General features: G+C 46.0%; 1 protein-coding gene across 3 annotated transcripts in view; it reads left to right on the top strand.

The window, feature by feature from the left end:
• The window catches only part of Trio (trio Rho guanine nucleotide exchange factor), a 287,480-nt gene that overhangs the window by 166,931 nt on the left and 100,571 nt on the right, over positions 1–19,978 (top strand). For all 3 annotated transcript variants that reach the window (XM_055619033.1, XM_055619031.1, XM_055619034.1), the window contains exons 12-21: positions 446–615; positions 1,557–1,731; positions 4,068–4,263; positions 4,938–5,104; positions 7,184–7,303; positions 8,732–8,923; positions 9,360–9,509; positions 10,746–10,860; positions 14,031–14,146; positions 17,797–17,919. In XM_055619033.1, the coding sequence (XP_055475008.1) occupies positions 446–615; positions 1,557–1,731; positions 4,068–4,263; positions 4,938–5,104; positions 7,184–7,303; positions 8,732–8,923; positions 9,360–9,509; positions 10,746–10,860; positions 14,031–14,146; positions 17,797–17,919 (1,524 nt within the window). The remainder of the gene's footprint in view (positions 1–445; positions 616–1,556; positions 1,732–4,067; positions 4,264–4,937; positions 5,105–7,183; positions 7,304–8,731; positions 8,924–9,359; positions 9,510–10,745; positions 10,861–14,030; positions 14,147–17,796; positions 17,920–19,978) is intronic.

The raw sequence follows: 19,978 nt of genomic DNA, 5'->3' as shown, positions 1-19,978 counted from the left end.
AGGGGCCCCAGGCACTCCTGTCTGAGTGGTGGTTTAATAATGGAGTGCAATGCCTTTGCTGCAACTGTGGCAGGAGCTGTCTGAGAATGCCTCTGTGCTCGGAGGATGTTCCTGTTGTCTGAGCAACTCTGGGTGTTCCCACTGCATTCCAGACTGAGCCTCTGCAGAAGGGGAGAGTGGCTCCTCTTCCCTTTCCTTTTTCTCCTTGTGACAGCCTCTTCCGCTTCGCTGCCTGTTTATTTTTGCTCCACGCTGCAGTGACATGTTGCTGTTTTTGTGTGTGCGTTCCCCTGGTTGCCGGACTCTCCAGGATGCTGTTTCTTCTCTTTCCTCCCCCATCTTCCTTCCTTCCCTCTCTCTGGGAGCAGCCGGCCACCGGCATGCTCCCTGCATTAGTGGTCCAGTCTCTGCAGCACTCGCTCACTGTGCCCTCTCCTGTCTGCAGCTGTGGACGTGGCTGGAGGAGCTACAGAAGGAACTGCTGGATGACGTGTATGCCGAGTCAGTGGAGGCTGTCCAGGATCTCATCAAGCGCTTTGGCCAGCAGCAGCAGACCACCCTGCAGGTGACAGTCAACGTGATCAAGGAAGGGGAGGACCTCATCCAGCAGCTGAGGTGGGCTCCCTCTCCCCACCCCCACCCCACCTGACCCCACACCCATCCAAGCTGCAGCGGGTTCCTGCCCTTATAACTCTTCCCACAAATAGCCCCAGTGTGCTCTCCTGAAGGCCAGGGCAGTTCTCTTCTCATGTTCCACCCCCGCACCTCCCTAAGTGTTTCAACTGAGTGATTGTTCATTTTAACACTAAGAATTGCCAGATTTTAATTTTTGTTAGTATTTCCTCAGTGTCACCTTCTTACTGAAACTTCTTTATGAATTGATGAGTTTGAATCTCCTAAGACCCTGTCCTCAGGCCCTAGGGTACCTGCCTTTCTAGAACAGGGCAGCCTACCTGTCCTTCTGTCAGCTTGAACGCCAGGCAGGCCTGGAGGTATCAGGACGCCATCCGTATATGCTCCTCGGGGCAGGAGGCAGGGCCAACTTGCCTTTGCTTCCTCTGGAGGCAGATTTGAAAATTCCTTTAATTGAGTCATGAGGGACGCTAAAGGATAGTCCTCTACTCCTTACTCACACATCATCCAGGACAGTTGAAGAGTCACTGACTAAACATTCTTAATGATGTTCCCTAGGAGAACATTAGCAATTAGCCTCAGTCAGGAGGACCACCAGTGCGGTCACCAGGTGCCAGCTGTTCTCTGCTTAAAGCTCTCCAGTGTGGTTTCCTGTGATAGTTGACGTCTGTGAGAAGGCCCTGAAGAGCATGCCATGGTTCTGCTGCCTCAGGCTTGGTGGAGCAGGCCCCTTGGAGGAAGGGGGCTGGTGGTGTTTTGCTAGAAGACAGCGCCTTCCCTTTTCTGAGACAAAGTCCAGTTTCCTGCCAGCCTTCTTCCCCTGAAGATTTGCGTTGCCGGATCTGGTGTCTAACAATGTGAGACTTTCTCATTCAATTCCTGTTTGTCTCATTGAAGTCCCGTCTCCTTCTACACCCGCCCAGGGACTCTGCCATCTCCAGTAACAAGACCCCGCACAACAGCTCCATCAACCACATCGAGACCGTGCTGCAGCAGCTGGATGAGGCTCAGTCCCAGATGGAGGAGCTCTTCCAGGAGCGCAAGATCAAGCTGGAACTCTTCTTGCAGCTGCGCATATTCGAGAGGGATGCCATCGATGTGAGTGGCCAGCCCCTGCCCAGCCTTGTCTGTCTGTGGTCACTCAGGACCTGTGGACCCCTCAGGTCTAGCCTGTGACTGCAGGAGTCTGAGACTGCCCTATCTTTGGGCTCACTGCCTCCTCTGGGTGAGAGCTCATCCACAGTGCTTGTGGGGTACTTGCACTGGCTAGGCTCTGCAGTGCCACCAGAGGCTTGGAGATTGGTACAGAGGAGGCAGAAAAGGCCCACAGACTGCCCTTGCTTCTCTTAGCTCCAGGAAGACCCTCTGTAGGCAGCTCCCTCTGGGCTGCCCATCAGCCTCACTGTAACAGCTCTGTAAGTGGAACACTGTCCACGTGCAGACACTGTCAGGTGGCTGCTTTTCTGAACTCTGGCACTATTTTCCACACACAAAACAGTTGTTCTTGATGCTTCTTATTGTTATCATCAGTTAATAACAAGAAATGCATCAAACCTCCGTAATCACAGTGGCAGACAACCTGCTCCTTTGCTCTCCAAAGCTTGGCCTTCAGGTCCTTGTTGAGACAGACACAGATGATATGCTAGAATCTACCAGTGGGGACTCTCTGGCCTGGGCTCAGAGTGGCAGCAAACAGAACAGGCCTGTTTTCTTCTGGCTTCAAGTAGTGTGACGTTCTGAAACTTAGGTGCCTGTTAAATATTTTCAGTCACAAGGCAGAGCAATTGTTGAAGCATTTGTTGAAGATTTTTGCTTAGAACCTTTTGGTAGTTGAAAATAGTTCTTATTTTATTTGTTGTATGGATGCTTTTTAGTTGTAATTTAACCTTCATTAAAACCTGACCAGGAAACAAGAACAGATGTTTTTCCCTGCATGGGAACTGCAGAACAAGTACCCTAAGGGAAAGCCTGTATGCCAGGCAGCATGTTATAGAAATAGCTGTATGTAGATTTAGTGCGCTTTAGTGTGTATAAGAAAATGGCCTTATGTTTTAGAGATTCTTAGGCTTGGCAGTCTTTAGGACAGAGAAGAGAAGCAGATAGAGTCTACTTACCAAAAGTCTATTTGTGTCATCACTGCTAAGCTGATTCAGCATCACACCTGGTATTTCCCCTCCCTGGGGTCTGACATGTGTATGAAAGAAATTCCCGTAAGTAGATATTAAGGTGGAACTTCCAGTCATTTTCCCGACTTCTAAATATTAGTTTCCTGGGCTGTGGATGTGGCTCATTGCGAGAGCCCTCGTGAGGATATACCGAGCTCTAGGCTTGACCCCAGGTACCTCAAAAATATAATTGTTGTTCTCATTTATTTCATGGCTTATATCCAATTCATTAACATTTAATGTTATTAGTTTTATAAAGAAGTGCAATTTAACAGTGCTAATACAGATTGTGTGCAAATTCCATGAATAAAAGAGTAAATTGGGAAGATCTATACTGTACATAAATCTCGGTAAAAGAGATTTATGTGAGCATTGTCACATGCTCAGATCTTCATACCGGCTCAGTTCATGTTTACATGCATAGATAAGTGAGGAATGCTGGCGCACTCAAGTAGACTGAATATATTTTTCCTCATTACTGGATTTTGTGACTTAAGCTTTCAAACGTATACAAAAGCAGAGAGTAGTACGATGAAGCTTCCATACACCAGTCCCCCAAACTCCACAAGACCTTGTTTCTTGGTTTGTTTCCTTCATTGAATGTGGTGCCATAGCATTTCAGATAGACTCTGCCTGTCCATCATGCCTCTCTTAAAGATTTTTGCATCGTAACACCATTTCATACACTCACTCACATCAGCAAACACCTCACCCACCCAATAGGCACTTCTTGTATCTCCCAACATACAACATGTGTTCAGGTTTACATGGATGCCTTCATTAGGAGGCATCCAGGTCAGTTCCTACATTTGCTGACCGGCCTGGCCTCTTAGTTTGGGGTCCTCTCCCCTCTGACAGCCCGCTTTGTGCATTTCATGACTTTCTGACTGTCACGGGTTCAGTTGTCCAAGAAGCCAAGTCCTACATAATACCTTTTCTCACTTGAGTCTTAGTTACCCTTTTTTCGTCTGGTACTTCCTGTAAACACAGAACTCAGGTGGAAAACCTGCTTCGACCAGATTCTGGTTTTGTGCAGGGATGTTCCAGAGGTGGCTCTACATAGCTGCCACTCATGAGCAGCCAGCTGTCCCACACCTGTAGGGCAGCTGAGATGCAGAGCTTCATCAGGTGGCATCCTGGTGGCCGGTTGTTTAAGTCCCTCTCGGCCTTTGCCGTGACAGTTCACCAGGCTCTAATGACTCAGACACAGTGAGATGTGGCAGCGTTTGTTTTCAGGCCTGATCTTGCAGAGATACTCTCCTCTCTCAGATCATCTCAGACCTTGAGTCTTGGAATGATGAGCTCTCCCAGCAAATGAATGACTTCGACACGGAGGACCTGACCATCGCTGAGCAGCGCCTGCAGCACCACGCTGACAAAGCCCTGACCATGAACAACTTGACTTTCGACGTCATCCACCAAGGACAGGATCTTTTGCAGTATGTCAATGAAGTCCAGGCCTCTGGTAAGAAAGGTCCTCCATCCTGTGACAGTCATGGCTTCCTTGTGTCACCACAGGACGGGGATGACTCTTAAATGCTATGGCTTCTGTTATGGGACATTTGCTGCCCAGATGGGGTCTTTGACAGAGAGTGCTTTTCATTTTCTTTCACATAATACTGTCACATTTAACTTTATGCTTAGCAACCTTATCCTTACATTTTTCAAGAATTGTTTCAAGTAATAGGAACTCTACTTTTGCAGAGCGGTTTGTTGTATTGGTGAGGGAAATGTAAAAACCCAAGAAACTGTTTTCACTTTATTTCTCAGTTTCAGTGTCCAACAGATGTCCCTGTAAGCCCCAGTATGTAATTGTAGTATTGAGAGTTTACACAGCCACATCCTGCATGCGTTACTTGCCTTACACATAGTAAATACTTCCTGAAGCATGTACCACTCATGCATTTGTAAAAAACTGCTACCCTGTCACTAAGTCCTGGAGGTAGGAGGTGTGGTTGACTGGGTCATCTGTGTACCCTCTGACACCCTAGTGTGCAGGATATATGTATAAATGTACCATTGCTGGCCTGGGCCTCTCTGAACTTGCTGGCTAGCGCAGGTGGCCCCGGTGGCAAGTAACTCTGGGTAGAGCATTAGGTGAGAGGAGAAGCTGACAGGGTCGCCCGCCACTGTTCACAGGTGTGGAGCTGCTTTGCGACAGAGATGTGGACATGGCTACTCGGGTCCAGGACCTCCTGGAATTTCTTCATGAAAAGCAGCAGGAGTTGGATTTAGCCGCTGAACAACATCGGAAACACTTGGAGCAGTGTGTGCAGCTGCGCCACCTGCAGGCGGAAGTGAAGCAGGTGTGTGACACTGAGAAATGATGGCATATTGGCCTCGGAGAACTTCCCATGATCTCCATGTAGTTGTCCTGATTTGTAACGTTATACATGGCCCAAAAACTGCATCTCATGGTAAAAGTAGAGCCTGCAGCCCTTGAGGACATCATCCTTGCGTTTGTTTTACTATTTGGTGGTCCTTGGCTTAAATTAAGCACATTACTTCCTAGTAAGGAACTGCAGGACTTTTCTGCTAAACTTTTATTAATCTGGGCACAGCCACAGATTGCAAGGCTGGGCTCTTCTTGAGCTGCCTGCATGGCACACATAATACCACATACAAGGGCTAGGCAAAGATAGAAGTGGGCCAAACACCAGGAGGAGTCATATGTAGAGGTTGCACTTTATCCCCTGGTAAGGGGATAAAGGGGAGTTCCCTGACAAAGGGGCTTGATGGAGAAGTGAGGCTGTTACAGTCTGTCCATGGCACTGGAAGCTATGTTGAGACTGGTGTGGTGTAGACACAGGCCACGTTCATAAGAGAGTGCATGGTCATGGCACCAGGGTGGTGGTGGTGGCAGGGATGGGGGTGGCTACTGCTCTCTTGTGTTCCATTAGTGCCACCAGTATTTGCACATTTGAAGGAAACACAGCATTGTAACCTGTGAGTGTGTAACTCTCACAGTGTAACCTGTGAGAGTCTTCTTGCTTCAAGAAAAACACACACACTTATTTAAGAAATGAAGTAGGCCAGGTGGTGGTGGTGCAGGCCTTTAATCTCAACACTCAGGGAGGCAGAGGCAGATGGATCTCTGTGAATGAGGTCAGGATAGCTAAGGCTACACAGAAACCATGTCTTGAAAACAAAACAAGCAAATAGCAACAACAAAAGAAATGAAATAGTTATATTCTTTACCAACTGTCTTTGCTTGGACTATAAAAGTGGCTTTTCAAAGCTGTTTCTCTGTGTCACATGATACAACAGCAGTGCTTACATGGTCAACATCCCTGTGATACACCAGGCTGAGATTTTACTGATGGGTAGTGTCTTAGGGTTACAGTTGCTGTGATGAGACACCATGACCAAAAGCAACTCAGGAGGAAAGGGTCTCTTTTATTCACAGTTCCATGTAACAGTTAATCATCAAAGCACTGAGGACAGAAACTCATAAACACAGCAGGAACCTGGAGGCAGGAGCTGATGCAGAGGCCATGGAGGGGTGCTGCCTCCTGGCTTGCTCTTCTTGGCTTGCTCAGCCTGCTTTCTTATAGAACACATGGCCACCTGCCCAGGAGCGGACACCCTTACACACACACAAAGGGCTGGGTCCTCTCCATCAATCACTAATTAAGAAAATGCCCTCCAGGCTTTTCTGTAAGCTTGTTGAGTGTGAACTTGAGGGTCTCACTCAGGGTTTGGCCCCTGACATTGTAGTGCAGCCTCTTTCACACCTGGGCTGTTGTGTCATTTAACACAGATACTACAGAAAGGTCAGTGAAGCAAACAAATTGCCCTTACCAAGCAAGTGACCAATCTTACTGTGGATTAGAGTGAGTCTGAACAGGAAGTAGCAGGACTTCCCCTCAAGCATCAGAGAATTTATTCTGTGACCAGATTTGCTTGTAATGCGAGGCCTGGCCTCTTCTGGTCTGTGTTCTCATACCCTGCCTTCCACAGTCTTCTAAAACAACAGACTTGCGAGAGCCTTGAGGCAGGGTTTGGGACAAGAGCCTTTCCTGGTTGCAGGCTGTGTTGGCAGGATAGAGAGGAAGTCAGGGCTGCCTCCCTACCAGGAGCCTCTACACCAGTGGTTCTCCGTCTTCCTAATGCTGCGACCCTTTAATACAGCTCCTCATGCTGTAGTGACCCTCACCCATAAAGTCATTTTCGTTGCTATTTCATAACTCTGGTTTTGCCACTGTTACAAATAGCAGTGTAAGTGTCTGTGTTTTCCAATGGTCTTAGGTGACCCCAAAAGGGTTGTGACCCGCATGTTGAGAACCACTGCTCCAGACCACTTTGCAGACCCATCTCCTATCCCAGATGTTTTCAGGGTTCTTTGGAAGGTCCATTGCATAGAGTTGCCTTCTGTCCTGTTTCAGGTGCTGGGCTGGATCCGCAATGGAGAGTCCATGTTAAATGCTGGGCTCATCACGGCCAGCTCACTGCAGGAGGCCGAGCAGCTGCAGAGAGAACACGAGCAGTTCCAGCATGCCATCGAGGTAAGGCAGTGTCTGTGGGTGGACCTTGTGGCATGAAGCCCAACCTGATAACTTTTGATATTACACCACCCACCGGAGCCAGCCATGGCCTGCGTGGGAGACACATGACAGTGCTCCCAGTTCACAGTGGATAAAGGAAATAGCCACAACTGTAGTGGATTGAGGACAGCCTTGCAGCAAATGTCCAGTGACCAGGCCCGCTTTCTGTTCCATGAAAGGACCCTAGTAGGAAGCATATATTATTTAAACCTCTGATTAGAAATGTTTTAAATCAGGGAGTTCAAATTGGTGCCTGAGCTCAGGAATTCTAATATCTTCCTGCTGTCGTAGATGCAGTTTGAACAAAGCAGAGTGATGGGCTAGAAGAGTCTCTCACTATGACCCGGAACAAATAATGCTGCTTGCTTAGCGGCAACAGGATTCACTTTGATGGGTTGAGGGTCAGTACCATACCAGGCAGCAAAAGCCTTGGCCAGTCTAGGCAGCTCACCCTCACTGGTAGTGGTGCACTGTTTTAGAATTGGTTTCTTTGGAGGTGGGTAATAGTTGTGATAGATGAACCCAAAATGTAAGCAGGGTTTCAAAAGGGGTGTTTGATAATAGAAACCTTTATGTTTCCTGGAGAAAAAGCCATGGAAGTCAGCACTAATTTACTCCTGAGAACAGTGTGTTGTCAGTTTCTCTGGCTGGAGGCTGCCTCTTCCTGAGGCTCCAACTCCAGGCAGCTTTGCACATATGAATAGCTGTGTCAGCTGTTTGGGAATCTATATGTGGTCAATATTTTAACACATCATTCCCACTGTATTGGGTGAAATGCAAAAATTTCCTTTGCTCTGAGGCCCTTGTACTGCCCTAGCAGTACCTGGTGTTCTAGATCTTTTCTGGAGGACCCTGAGCATCAGCACTTGCCATGTGATTTTCTCTGTGTGCGGCATGGAACATTCTCAGTATTTTCTCTATTTTATTTCTTAAAAAAAAAAAAAAAAATCACCAGTTCTTCAAAACTCTTTTCACTGGCATCCAGTACTTCAGTTGAAAATAAAAAGCATTCACTATGGCCTCTGTTTTTCCACTTGTTCTGCCTGCAGTGGCTGTTACAAGAAAGCCAGTAGGGATAATAAACTTGGCACACTGAACAGAGCTTTAGAATATCAGTTGCTAAGAGTTGTTCCTGTTGCTTCTCAAATGGAAAACCCCAGAGCTGAGTGCCAGTCTGTGAAGTCTTAATGCTTTTCATCCTTCATTAGATAAATGAAATATCAGCCTGCCTGGGGCAAGGCCTAGAACTACTTTACAGAGCTACCCACCATATTTGCAAAGCACACAGTAGCTAGGGTTGATTCTGTTAGCTGAGGAGAGCGTCCCAGTCTCTGCTGTTACTGCATCATACCCCTGCTGAATGAGCCTTCCCATCTTCCCTGTGTCTAGAAAACACACCAGAGTGCACTGCAGGTACAGCAGAAGGCCGAGGCCATGCTGCAGGCCAACCACTATGACATGGACATGATTCGTGACTGTGCAGAGAAGGTCGCCTCACACTGGCAGCAGCTCATGCTCAAGATGGAAGACCGCCTCAAGCTCGTCAATGCCTCTGTCGCTTTCTACAAGACTTCAGAGCAGGTGGGGAGAGATGGCTGCCTAGGCTCCTAGTGACTGACTGTTCTGGGCTTACCTTTAGGGACAGCTCTGCCACAACCCATGTAGCCATCGCTAGCAAATCACTCAGCTCCAAATTAAGCAGGAAAACGTACTCTGTAGTTATCCTTGCTACTTAAGCTATCAAAAAATAGCAGGTTGGCAAGTAGCTGGGAAGACAACTTTTCTTTTCCCTGTTATGCAAAACATCAGGGTCATGGGAAATTCAGCTCAATCTTTGTTCATATTCGGAAGTTCTCCCTGCTTGCCTTAAGCCAGGTGAAGCCCATGGTGGTCTGTAGCATTCTTGTTCTTTCCTTTTTCTTTGCCTTCCCCAGAGCCCAGATGAGAGTGCTGCCAGCTGTGCTGGTGAGACAGCAGATGTGAGGTGATGTCTTAGCCTGGAACTTTATTCCCTTAGGTCTGCAGTGTCCTGGAGAGCCTGGAGCAGGAGTACAAGAGAGAGGAGGACTGGTGTGGTGGAGCTGACAAGCTGGGCCCCAATTCTGAAACTGACCATGTCACCCCCATGATTAGCAAGCACCTCGAACAAAAGGAGGCCTTCCTGAAGGTATAGGACTGGCTCTGTTGGGTATTGCTGTCATACTGATTGGCTTTTAGGGCCATGGGGTCTCCTGACTCATTTAGAAGTGATTCTTGGAGATTGCTGTTTTATTCATGGATGCGTAATCTGTACATTCAGAGAGAGGTCCCACACACATGGTCCTAAATCTGGCCTTGTGTAGACAGTGGCCACGGCAATAACATCAATGATAGGTGATCCTGCTTTAGAAACTCACACTATCTTAACAGTTTCACAGGAAATGAACTAGATGCCTCTGAATAAGCATTGGCTGGAAGTTACAGTGCTATATAACAATAGTGTAGTCATGAGATTTCTCTGAGGCAAAGTTACTGCTAACTGGAAACCCTATGAATTCTGCAGACAGAAAATGATTGGCCGGCTGATCTGGCGAAACACAAAACCTATAGGTTAACAAATCCTTGTTTGGACATCCAGCCTCTTTAGGCCTGTGGATTGCAGCTCAGAAGATGCAGAAACACATCATGGGGCGACACCAGCGCCCGAGGCTGAGGGATGGGCACTAGCATCTGCTCTGGAAGCAGCCTGTGAGCCAGCCAGTCGCCTGCAGACAGCCTCACTATGATCTCTTTGAGAAGGCTAAATGTGGCCTCTCAGCAGTACGTTTTCTTATTTTTTTATGTACATGCTATTTGCTCACACAGAAGTCACAACTGTGCCTGGAAACAGTTAAATTTTTTAAAGTGGTCTAGTGTTCAGAAACTGGACACATGAATGTGTCTTGCCTACAAGGTAAGGGCAGAGAAAGCAACATGTGCTCCTCTAGCTTGGAAGTGTTTAGTACTGTCTGGCCTTTACAGAAATCCAAACCCGGTATAGCTGGCCCCTGTGTTTTCCGTTTCCCATTAGGCTGCAATCATTGCATGCTGGGGATACAGTCACCTCAAGGCTCGATTGGGAAAGGGCTTCACTTCCCCTTAGGTATAGGGCAGTGGCTGCCCTCAGTATCCTGCCACACAGCCTGTCCACTTGAATGTGATGTAACATAATCTGACCTTACAAAGCTAAGGAGTCCAAAAGACCTTCCTTCCTTCCTTCCTTCCTTTTTAATTTTAAATAGAATTTGATCTCTGCATATTGTAAATCACAAATTGGCCAGATGGCTGTTAGGTAAAACATAATGATATTGCCATCTCCATAAACTCAAAACACATACCTGCCCCAAGTCATATTATGGATCCATTGTCTCCTACTGTTTCTTAGGCTTGCACACTGGCCAGAAGGAACGCAGATGTCTTCCTGAAGTACCTACACAGAAATAGCGTGAGCATGCCGGGAATGGTGACGCACATCAAAGCTCCAGAACAGCAAGTAAAAAGTGAGCTTGCAGCCACTGTGCTTCCCTGAGCCCCTGGGCTCCCCTGCACCTTCGCCCTCAGTGTCCAGTTCATGCTAATGACATCCGCAGTAGCTGTCAGTTTAACAGCAAAATAGGAAGAAATATGTAGGCTGGCAATCACTGAGTAAGCTAAGTATAAATATGGCATCCAGGAAGGTAGTTACTGCAATTGCGTATTAATATCTGTGCATGAGCATATGGCCAAAGACAGAAACTACAGTTATCTATATGCAAAATAGTCTTAAAAGCTAAGGCAAGAATTCATATATCGCTTTTGTGGCCGTAAAGTACTTACATGTTTTATTCCTAAGACATGGTTAGTTAATAAAAGCAAATTGCAAAATGTTACATACTTTAATACCACTTGAGTGTAAAACAATGTTTTTATTAACTTACTTGTATCGGCATAGAAAAAGATAGGTCTAGAGAAATGTACACCAAAATGGACATAATTGGGTTGGTATGTATAGAAAGTTAAATAGATAAAATGATGCATACAGAGTAAGTAGCCCCCTTAACCAATTAATTTGACACAGTAGAGACTGAGTTTTATAGGCAAAAATTGTGAAATGGAGTCTTGTGTCTTGTCATGAAGAATGTGGAGTACTGGAAATATTTTGTTTCTCTTGCAGTCTACTTGATGGCAAAGGGTTTACACACCTCTTAACATGAGGACAGGAGGATATGGCCATGTATGTCTTATAGGCAGGATGCCAGTTTAACCCACAGGGTACAGCCAGGGAGTCAGACCTCATGGTCTCAGCATCTCTCAGGAGCTAGTGCCACCCTGAGTCCTTGGGGGCAGTTAGCACTGTGCTTAGCTGCTTCGTGGAAAAGTTATTGCTACTCAGAACCTGAAGTGAGAGCGGAGAGATCTCTTCACTCATAAACTGGCATATGTATGTAGTGCTGGTGTGAAGGCAGGAGCTGAATTCTGTGGCAGGCTTAAAGTTTCAAAATCATCTTTAAAAAACTGAAGTGAATATGTTCCCTGTGATTTCACTAGCTGAAATAAAGCCCATGGGGCCTTATCTCTTTGCCCTTGAGCTATTGGCTACTCAAGATAGATCTGGGAGAGGGGACAGTCACTGTCTTCACTAATGTTCCCACTGATGAACCTCAGTGGAGTTCAAACCCAAGGTCCCATGATGGCCTTGGTTAAACTCAGCAGGTCACTAAATCAAAATCTTAACTGGCTTTGCTGAACTGGTTGAGGTTTTTGGTGTAGTAGGGCAGGGCAGTGAGTCCAATCGACTGACACAGAAATGAAGCTCTGAGTGCTTTCTCACAAAGTCCATAGGATGCTAGGAACCCAGTATTTGTGAAGGACTCTATTGCTTTTAAGAGTGTGCAATGTAACAATTATGTTACAGGTATCATTGATTTGACATGGAATTTCTTAGTGTCTTCTTTTCTAAATCTTTTTCTTTGTTTTATTAACTTCTAGAGTACTCTTACTGTAAAGAAACTTAGGGGTTAGTCAGGGTTTGTATTGCTGTGACGAGAAACTGTGACCACAGCAACTCTATAAAGGAAAGCATTTCACTGGGGCTGGCTTACAGGTTCTGAGGTTTTGTCCATTATCATCATGGCAGGAAGCACGGCGGAATGCACACAAACATGTTGCTGGAGAAGGGGTGGAGAGTTCTACATCTAGATCAGCAAGCAGCAGAGAGAGAGAGAGCCAGCCAGAGAGAGCCACTGGCCCTGGCTTGAGCTTCTGAAACCTCAAAGCCCACCCCAATGCCACACTTCCTCCAATAAGCCACGTGTCCTAATTTTAACCACTCACTATGAGCCTGTGGGGGTCATTCTTATTCAGATTACCACAGGTTCCCAAATGTACATAAATTTCATAATCCCCTTGTTACTTACAGTCACCTTTAGGACTTTTGTGTGTCCTGTCTATGAGCTTTTAAAAAATAAATATAAAAAGGACTCTATTCTCCTAAGAAAAGCATGGTACACTTTAAGATGCTACATCTTAGTCATCTTTGTTAACCACTGTTTAGAGACTGGATTTCTTCAGTCATTGACTTCAGCTCTCTTTGTGTCTGCACTCCCATGAAGTTCATATCTGCACTTCTGGGTTATTCATCTTAGCACCAGTACTTTTGCTTATGTTTATGGCACCATTTGTCCGGAATAAACTCTGATTCAATGGTGTGCACATTTCAATGCCGTTGCCTAGCGGCAGCATGCGTTATGCTACGGTTGCACTGCAAAGTACAGAATCCTACGTCCCCATACCCTGCCCCTCTCTCCAAGCCTTGAGTACTGTCAGTCTCCACCAGTAAAACAGCAAATAATGCTCTTGTGGTTTGTGTGAAGTTAAGCACGTGTTTGTATGTTTAACTGCCCAATCTTTAGTGTTCAACATGATCTTACTTCAGGACTAAGGTGTAACTCAGTAACTCAAAAATGAAATGGGAACCATGGGAGTATAGATCCTTTCATAGCCTGCTTGAAATGGGAACCATGCGAGTATAGATCTTTTCATAGCTGCTTGCCCAGCATTCAGGAAGTGTTGGGGTCAGTCCCTAGCACCGCATCAACCAGGTGCGATGGTCTAAACACTGGTCCCAGCACCCAGGAGGTGGTGGCAGGACATCAGAAGTTTGAGGTCATCCCAGCAGCCCTCTGGAGTTTCAGGCCAGATGGGGTAGCTGTTTAGGAAATCGGATCTGTTACTTACACATCCCCTATAGTTTTTCCTGGTTTTGTAATGTGTGCAATGCTTTGACATTGTATTGCATATCCGTTTTAGTTTTTATATAAATGAGACATTTTTTGCCTTCACAGCTCCACGGTCCTCTGCTTCACTCATTCCTTCCTTCCACTCCTTAAGGCTTTATGTTTACAAAGTATGAACAAAGTCTTATTTTTTTTTTTTTATTTACTGCTCTATTGTATTGTTGTTATATTTTTAAGACAGAGTCTCATTTCTTACACTGGCTTTAAATTTAAGGGCGAGAGACTAAGGAATCTGCTTCCAGTGCTGACTGAGACCTTAGACAGGAATGCTATCCTTTCTTAGCACATTCTGTCTAGCTGTGACATGATCATAAACATATAAATGAAAACAAGTAGGATTTTGCAGGTGTTTAAATGGAGAGCCAGTACTAACATCTTTTCCTTTTTCATGTCAGATATCTTGAATGAACTCTTCCAGCGGGAAAACAGGGTATTGCATTATTGGACCATGAGGAAAAGGCGGCTGGACCAGTGCCAGCAGTATGTGGTTTTTGAAAGGAGCGCCAAACAGGTCAGTATATCCCTGGTCCCTCAAGCCCTCTGCCCATGCTCACACCTCCTTTGCTAGACTGGCAGATTTTTGTTATAAAAGCCATTTTTAACACTACATCCTGATGGTAAACCAACGATGCCTCTTAATTAAGTTTGTTATAAAAATAGAACAGCAGAGCCCTGTATGTTTCACACTCCACAGTGTGCCATTTGGTTTTCCTGAGCTGTCTTTACCTCGCACTTGGAGCTGCCAAGTGCAAGTCATTGACACAGTTATCATTTAAAAATCTTTGTCAAGTCCTCATTAAGGCTTATGAAAATACAGCAGGTGTTTTCTTTTTATATTGCTGTATTTACATATTGAAGGAAAAGTTTTAAATTTCAGATAGGTTGAACGAAAACTAGGGAAGAAATGTGACAGAATTTTAATAATCCAGTGTAATCATAAACAGTTCATGAATTTGGCTGAGGCAGAGACAAGAAGGGGTCCATTTTCCCCTTCTGAAGGCATTGTGGAATGAAGTGCTTCTAAGGAGACTGTCAGTCATAGAAGATCATTTTAAAGTAAAATCTATTTACTTATATCTTAAGCGTTAAAATTCATTTCAGTTCTCTTTGGCTTCAGTAGTACCACAAGAATACATGTATTTTTCCTTCTGTGATGACAGGGAGGGACAGCAGAGAAACACAGGAGTAATTACATTCCCTCAAAAACTGAGTGTGTCTAGGGTTCTCTGTGTAAATGAAATGAGAGCCACCCAGGGCTGCTCCCTGTGATCATCAGTGTTGCTCTCCGTCTTGACAGGGACTCAACTCTGGTCTGTTTCCTGAACCCCTGTGCATCACCACACTCCTGACAGAGGAATCATTCCAGCCAGGTCTTGTTAGCCAAGGAGAAATCAGACATCAGCATAGTTTCTCACGTTGGGTACAGATTTTGTTTCAAGTTGTTATATCAGTCTCACAAGGATAGTCACATCCAGAACTGCTCAACTACATACAGATTGGAGTTCCTAGACGCCAGGTTTGATGCTCTGATGACCTTCTCTCATCTGTGGTCAGATCTTCAGAGGGAAGTGATGGGCTGTGGTGTCTCTGAACATTCCATTGCATTTTCCTCGCCTACTGATAACAGTGTTATACCGTGCTTCATCATCATGGAGGCAGCTTCGGTTTCTAACTAGGTAGTATTGCACATCATTTCACGTGTCTTATCTCTCAGTATAAGATGAGGTGTGGCCTAGCTGTAGAGAGCCACAGCTTCAAATGCTTCTCCTGTCATTGCGGATAGGGACCTGTCAGGCCTGCTGACCACCTGAGCTCCGTTCCATACATAATCACAGCACTCTAGAGCACCTCAGTGCTCACAACAGACCGTGGTCTCTCAGATTTTGCAGTTTTCAATGAGGCACACTAAGATTACTAAGTGGATGCCACTGTTCTTAAAGACAGTGCAGAGAGGTGACATGGCCTCAGTGGCACTGCCTGTGGACTTGTCCTTCCCCTGGCCCTTCCTGGTTCCACCTCCCAGGGCCTCCCACTCCTATCTCCAACACTGAATGCTGCGTCTCGGGACTGAGTTTACACTGTTCTTGGTTCTTCCTCCTCGCCTCCTATCTCTCCCTGGGCATCTCCCAGCCCTGACCTCTATTTTCGGCTCCCAGATGTATAAATTCCTGGCACTTCCTCAGTGTCTGTCTACCCTGGCCTCACCAGAAGCAAAACTGTACTCCTGAATCCCTGTGTCATGCCCTGCTCTCCCCATACTCAGTTCAGGGTGACGAGGTCTGTCTTCGACCCCTGACTTTCCTTTGAGGTCCTTAAGGGAATGTTTCCCACCTTTGTTTTTTAGTCTGAGGGTGCTGACCTCCTGTGCACTCCACTTACCCTCCCTGCATCCCAGCAGAACCATTTCTACTCAGTCTCCATTCCACCCCTTTTCTACACAGCAGCCACATTTGCTTTTGCAAAGAGCTGCAAGCTCTGCCTGTGAGCTCTGAGCGCACTGCTCTCCACAGCCACTGCTCTGGCCTCTTCTGCCTTCTTTCCCTGTGGCAGGCAGAACTAACCCCTGATCACACAGGTGCTGTCACGTGTTGCTCCTTAGCCCTCAGGTCCCACCTGAGCCTCCTTCTGACAAGATCTTCCTTCTCCCGTCCCTACTGCTGCCTGTGGCTGGCTTTTCATGTCTTCCTTTGGAGTCAGCAGGGGAGCAGGCAGGCATGTGGTTCCCTGGCTCCTCATGGAATCTGCCTGCAGCCTGGGGATCAAGCAGCTCTTCCTGCTCGTATTCTTGAGGGCATGTGCCGCCACCCTGTGTGCTCGAGAGCACTTTACAGTGGAGGCTGAATAAGCTGATGGATGTGGCCTTCACTTACATCAGTGTAAACATTGTTTCACAGATGGAGTGACCATCTGTAAGCATGCGGAAAGTGAATGAAAGCTGATAGCAGAAGTGACCCGTGACTTCATATTTCCTTTTTTCTTTTTTCTTTTTCTTTCCTTTTTTTTTTTTTTTTTTTTTTTTGTGTGTGTGTGTGTGTGTGCTACAAAAAAATTCCACAAATGGGACTGGCAGAAGGGAGCTATGGTGGCTTAGGAAGTAAAGTTCTTGCGACTAAATTTGAATGCCAGAATCAACATTTTCTTTTTTAAAAAGTCTAGCTTTGGCTGTACACTTAACAGTCACAGCACTGAGGGAGGCCGGGCTAGGCAGATTTCGGTAAGGTTTTGTTGTCAGCCCACCTGCCCTACTTGCTTAGTTCCAAGCCAGTGAGAGAAACTATCCCAAAAAAAAAGGATGGCTCCTGAGTGATGATGAACCTTTACACAGGTTCATCTACCCACTCAGGGACACACACACACACACTCCCACAGATGCACTAATGTATCTGAAAGAGAAAGCAAAGTGGTTGTTCCAGTGCATGTTAGAATGCAGGTCTTGAGGATTCTAGGACGCATAGACACACTCGCGCTAATGCTGGTTTTTCTTAGCACAGCCTATTTAGATATGTGCATTTAAATAAGTCCGATCATTTAAGCATTGGTACCTGAACCTCTCCGACCCCCTTCTTTAGGAGTTGTCATTAGACAAGAAAGTTAAAGCCCATCTTTGTCTTCTGCCCAGTGGGGAACATATGCACAATGTGGCATGGGGTCCTCTGCAGGACATGCCCCAAACACAAGTGAAATAACCATCAGTCTGGGGGTGCAGGTAGGCATAGTAGTCTGGGAAGGAAAACAGAGGCTTGGAAAAGCCCACACCTGCTTCTGTTTTCACCTGAAACACTGTTAGAGTTAGGAAGCTTTGGTTCCATGTGTGTTCAGACCTTTGGCATCACAGTTTCAGACCATCCTTTATCCACCTTTGTTTTCCTGAAAAAGAGACATTGGTTATGGGTCCTTTAACTGTCCTATCGTTAGGCCTGTGGGCTCATGGTCATAAGAAACTCCTGAACCATTGATGATTGTTGCACCAGTGACAGGATTCTTTTCCCCCTGCCCTGCTCTTTAACCCTGGGGCTGTGATGCCCTTTTCAGAAATGTGTCTGTACAAAGGGCTGTTTACTGATGCCTTACTGACTGTGGCTGACAGAAGCAAGGCATGGAGAAATATCTGCTTCCCTGAAATCTTTATCCTGCGAACATCTTTGTATTACTCTCCTCTAGGCGTTGGAGTGGATCCATGACAATGGGGAGTTCTACCTTTCCACACATACCTCGACAGGGTCCAGCATTCAGCACACACAGGAGCTGCTGAAAGAACATGAGGAGTTTCAGATAACTGCCAAGGTAAACCTGCATGGAATGGGCTTCTGATCTGCAAGTCTGCTGGGCTTCCGCAGAATAACCTAGAACACACACTCTAGGGAAAGGAGGGACTCCTCAGAGGCATCAAAAAGCCTGTGACCTGCAGAAATGGCTGCCAGTTACAGTGGTGCCATCAACTTGGGTGATGGGATGCTCTTCCCTGGAGGGGGCCGCTAGCCCTCTCCCTTTGTTTACCTGTCTGTGTTCCCCTGGTTTCTATGACTACCCCCATCTCTCCTGCCTTTTGCCTTTATCTCTCATGTTATTTCTTGGCTGTCTTTCTCTTATTTGCTTTCTGAGATGTTTTATCAAGCCTTGCTGTTTTTCTGAGACTCTTAGGGGTACATCCTTATTCTGTGTCTTGTCCTTTCTTATCATCAGTTCCTAGAAAGTGTCACATGGCTATTCTCACTGCACTCTAGTCCCCTCGTGGTCTGTGTGTACAGCTGACAAAGCTGATTACTGTTGTTTTTTTGTTTTGTTTTGTTTTGTTTTTCATGTTCATGGCACTAGAGGTATGGCTACTTTTCTCTTGAAAAGAAAGTGGATACTTATTTGAGAAGGATTATATCTTTCTGTCTACATATACATGCACTATGAATAAATACAAATCTATAAGAATACACACGTTGTCACAAACATTCCCAAAAGCATGCTTCCTGGGAACTGATCTTTATCTTAGGATGGTTTTGAATTGCTTAGAATTAGTTCCCTTCTCTGTAACTGTTGTTCTGTTTTTCAGAGTTTGTTTGCACATTACATGTAATTTAAAAATGTAATTACATTAAATTTGTGTTGGGCTAAACCTGCTACTCTGAAAACATGGAGGACAAGGATGACTTAGGGGAATTAGTTCTCCCACCTTGTGGATCCTGGGAATCCAACTCATATTTAGTGCCTTCACTCACTGAGCCCTCTTGCTGGATATCCAGGGGTTGCTTGGGGGTATGGTTTTGGGGTGTGTGTACCTGTGTGTGTGTGTGGTATACTCTGAAATATTTTCAAAAAAAAATATTTTTAATGGTAGACTTGAGTTTTTAGAAGATGCTGGCAATTATTTCAGATTTAAGAGTGAAAAATAAATGACCAACCTGAATAACATTTTTGTTTAAAAAAAAAAAAATCACCCGCCCCCCTCCCCAAAAAAACAAAACCCACAAGTGTTCCTACAAAGGAACAAGAATCTTGAGATGGAGTGGGGGTGGGGTGGGGTGGGGTGGTACCACACCTTTAACCCTGGAACAGGGAAGGCAGGGACAGATGGATCTCTGAGAGTTTGAGGCTATCTTTGAGGCTAATCTGGTCTACAAAATGAATTCCAGGCCAGAGAGGATAACATAGACAGACCCTGCCTCCCCAGAACAAAGTCATTTAGAGTAACAATCTTGTGTGGCCCTTAACCAGCTTTTGAAACGTAAAGAAGAATTTTTCAACCAATTGGAGTCACAATAGTTACTTTGTATTATTTCTATTTGTACTTTTGCTCCTGTAACATTTCTGGCTCCTCCCCCTGTCCTTCCTGGTGAGACTCTCCTCCCTGCTTCCCAGCAGCTTCTGAGGGAGCTGGGCCTTGGGAAGCAGTGGTCCTATTCATCACGCACTGGGGCTACCGCAAGCTGGTTCCCCGGTACACTGGGTGAGGCATGTAACACTTGGGAGGGTGGGCGTGGTGGAAGATGTCCCCTCCTAGAGATACCAAGAACACCCAGAGAACTGACTGGGCCTGCGTCTAAGGTGAGGACCATGCTTTTCCTTTCTCTGGCTACAGCACATTCAGCCATATGATTCTTACTTTGTTAGTACAGATACAAACCCTCATTACTATGGGTGTTACAATTCTGTATTTATCCAGAGATCCTTTGGTTGGAAGGGTGTTAAGGAAGTGTCTAACGTTACACCCAGAGGTAGAGCAAAGTCCTGTTCTTTTCTGCCACTGCTCTGCTCCCCCGCCATGTGTCTCCACAGCGTGTTCATAGCCCTGGGACTGCACTCCTTTTAAGAGCAGCGACAGGCTCACCTTGTTCACCAGGGGGATATGTGT

This window comes from Psammomys obesus, unplaced genomic scaffold (genome assembly GCF_907164565.1).
Source record: "Psammomys obesus unplaced genomic scaffold, mPsaObe1.curated_primary_1811, whole genome shotgun sequence".
Taxonomy (NCBI): domain Eukaryota; kingdom Metazoa; phylum Chordata; class Mammalia; order Rodentia; family Muridae; genus Psammomys; species Psammomys obesus.
This window is presented reverse-complemented; position numbering and strand designations above follow the sequence as displayed.